This window comes from Gracilinanus agilis, unplaced genomic scaffold, assembly GCF_016433145.1.
Source record: "Gracilinanus agilis isolate LMUSP501 unplaced genomic scaffold, AgileGrace unplaced_scaffold53754, whole genome shotgun sequence".
Lineage (NCBI taxonomy): Eukaryota > Metazoa > Chordata > Mammalia > Didelphimorphia > Didelphidae > Gracilinanus > Gracilinanus agilis.
This window is the reverse complement of record NW_025388859.1, coordinates 1-2,233: the sequence shown is the minus strand read 5'-3', so window position 1 is coordinate 2,233 and position 2,233 is coordinate 1. Positions and strand designations below refer to the sequence as shown.

General features: G+C 46.0%; 1 protein-coding gene across 1 annotated transcript; it reads right to left on the bottom strand.

Moving 5' to 3' along the window:
* Positions 1 to 709: 709 nt before the first annotated feature.
* Positions 710 to 1,681, bottom strand: LOC123255889 (tripartite motif-containing protein 65-like; the record flags this gene model as incomplete). The annotated part of the gene is made up of 1 exon (XM_044684609.1): positions 710 to 1,681. A coding segment is annotated over one exon (620 nt), but the record flags the coding sequence as incomplete, so codon positions are not given.
* Positions 1,682 to 2,233: the final 552 nt, after the last annotated feature.

The following is a 2,233-nucleotide window of genomic DNA, read 5'->3' as shown; positions in this document are numbered from 1 at the left end:
CAAGGCAGAAGAGTGGTAAGGGCTAGGCAATAGGAGTTAAGTGAATTGTCCAGGGTTACACAGCTAAGAAGTATCTGAGGCCAGATCTGAACCCAGGACCTCCCAACTCTAGGTCTGGCTCTCTATACATTGAGCCACATCACTGCCCATTTGTAAACATTCATAATGTATGTGTACATGTGTATTATTTAACCCACTTGGAAGGTCCTTAAGGGTACCTTCTCCATCCTGTACCCATTTCACAGCTCTGAATTGAAAGTAGGCAGAAAAAGTCAGGGGAACTGGGTGACTTGTCTGAGGAAGTCAGTTCCGTAGCATAGTGCCTCAGGTTCCTCCTCTATAAAATGAAAGGCTTGAACTCGAGGGCTGTTTCCAGAGCTCCCAGCTTTAAATCCTATGATTAATGTATGAGATTGTCTGTTTCCTTGCCGACCTCCATTTTATTCTTCTCTTGTCCCTATCTCTGTCATTCTATGAAGGTCAGACATAAAACCAATAACAATCTTTTTTATAACACAAAGTAGCAGAGGGGGCAACTGGGTAGCTCAGTGGATTGAGAGCCAAGCCTGGAAGTCCTGGGTTCAAATCTAGCCTCAGACACTTCCTTGCTGGGCGACCCTGGGCAAGTCACTTAACCCCATTGCCTAGCCCTTATTGCTCTTCTGCCTTAGAACCAATATGCAGTATTGATTCTAGAAGCTTTCGGCTTTTTAGGAAAAATGCTTTCAAAATAAAATTCACAGGATGTAAGAAAGTAACCCAGAAAGTAAGGGTTAAAAAAACAAAACACAGAACAAACCGAAAATAAAATGCTTGGAACATTTCTCCATCTCTCATGCTAAGACTGTCCAAACTTGGACGAGGCCTTTTCTCTGCTCTGTGGTTCTTTCTGGTATTCAAGAAGTCGATGTGCTGAGAGGAAGGCCTGGGGCAGAAACAAACACTCATCCAGGCATCACAAACGGGGAAACTGAGGCCTCAGAAAGAACTGGGGGGTGGGAGGGGGACTTCCCAGCTGGACCTAAGTGCGGCCCCTGCTGTTTCTTTAACATAGGCACTATTTATTTTTCTGGGCTCCCCTCCTCCCCAGCTTCATTAGGTACTGTTCTTCTGGGACTAAGCGTTTCTCCCGGGGGCCCCAAATACGGCTTGGCCCCAGGCACCTGGCACAGGGTGATGGTTCTGCCTTCGCAGAGCCAGAAGACAGGGGAGACAGGCTGGGTAAAGAAGGCATTGAAGACATGGAGGAGCTGGACCTTCGGCTCCAGGCTATAAAAGGAGAGACGTCCGAAGGGCAGGTCCAACTCCATTCCCAGAAGGTGCGCAGGGGTGCCCGGAAGTCGCTGGGCCTTCCCGTCGTGCCAGGCTTGGTAGCCCGACTCCTGCACGCGGAGCCCCCAGGAATGACGATTCCTCCCGATGTTGTCCGTATGCCCGGGCAGGTCTTCCTGGGCAAGCTGGGGGTAGGTGATGCCCAGCGTCACTGAATGGCCCGACACTTTCACCTCCCAGTAGTGCTTTCCCGCTTCAAAGCTCTGGGCACACAGCACCTGCCAGAGCCGAAACCTCCCCGGCTGGGGGCCGAGCTGGGACCCGGAGCCATGCTTTACCCGCTGGTTTTGGCGGGACAGGAAGAAGTGATGGTTGGCCGTGTCAGGGTCAAAGGTGAGATTGCGATAATCTGTGAGAAGAGGGATAGACACGCACAAGGGTGAGGGGCTGTGGGGCCCCCTCGGTCCTCAATGGTCCTCCGAAGTGCGACTTCCCTGCCAGGCCAGTGGAAGGGCTGGTTAAGGCTCTCCCCATCCTGGAGATTCCCAGGATGCTCTTTTCCATGGCTGAGTGAGACCCAAAGAACAGCCTCAAAGAGACAACAACCAGCACAGATAGTACATACATGAATGATACCCACATTTACACATGTATATATAAAAACACATTCATTTTATCTATTTTCATCTATATTTATAGTTATATATTTACACATATTCATATATTTATTTATATATTCGTACATATTTATAGGTATGCCTACAAATGTATTTATCTAATTATATCTATACATTTAGATACATAATTTCATATTTATATATTTTGTGTCTATTTGCATTTATATACTTATGCATATTTATATATTTGTTTATATATTCATAATATTTATAGGTTTGTTTATAAGTGTATATATGTATTTATATATTTATATTTATATCTATACATTTAGATTGTATATTAT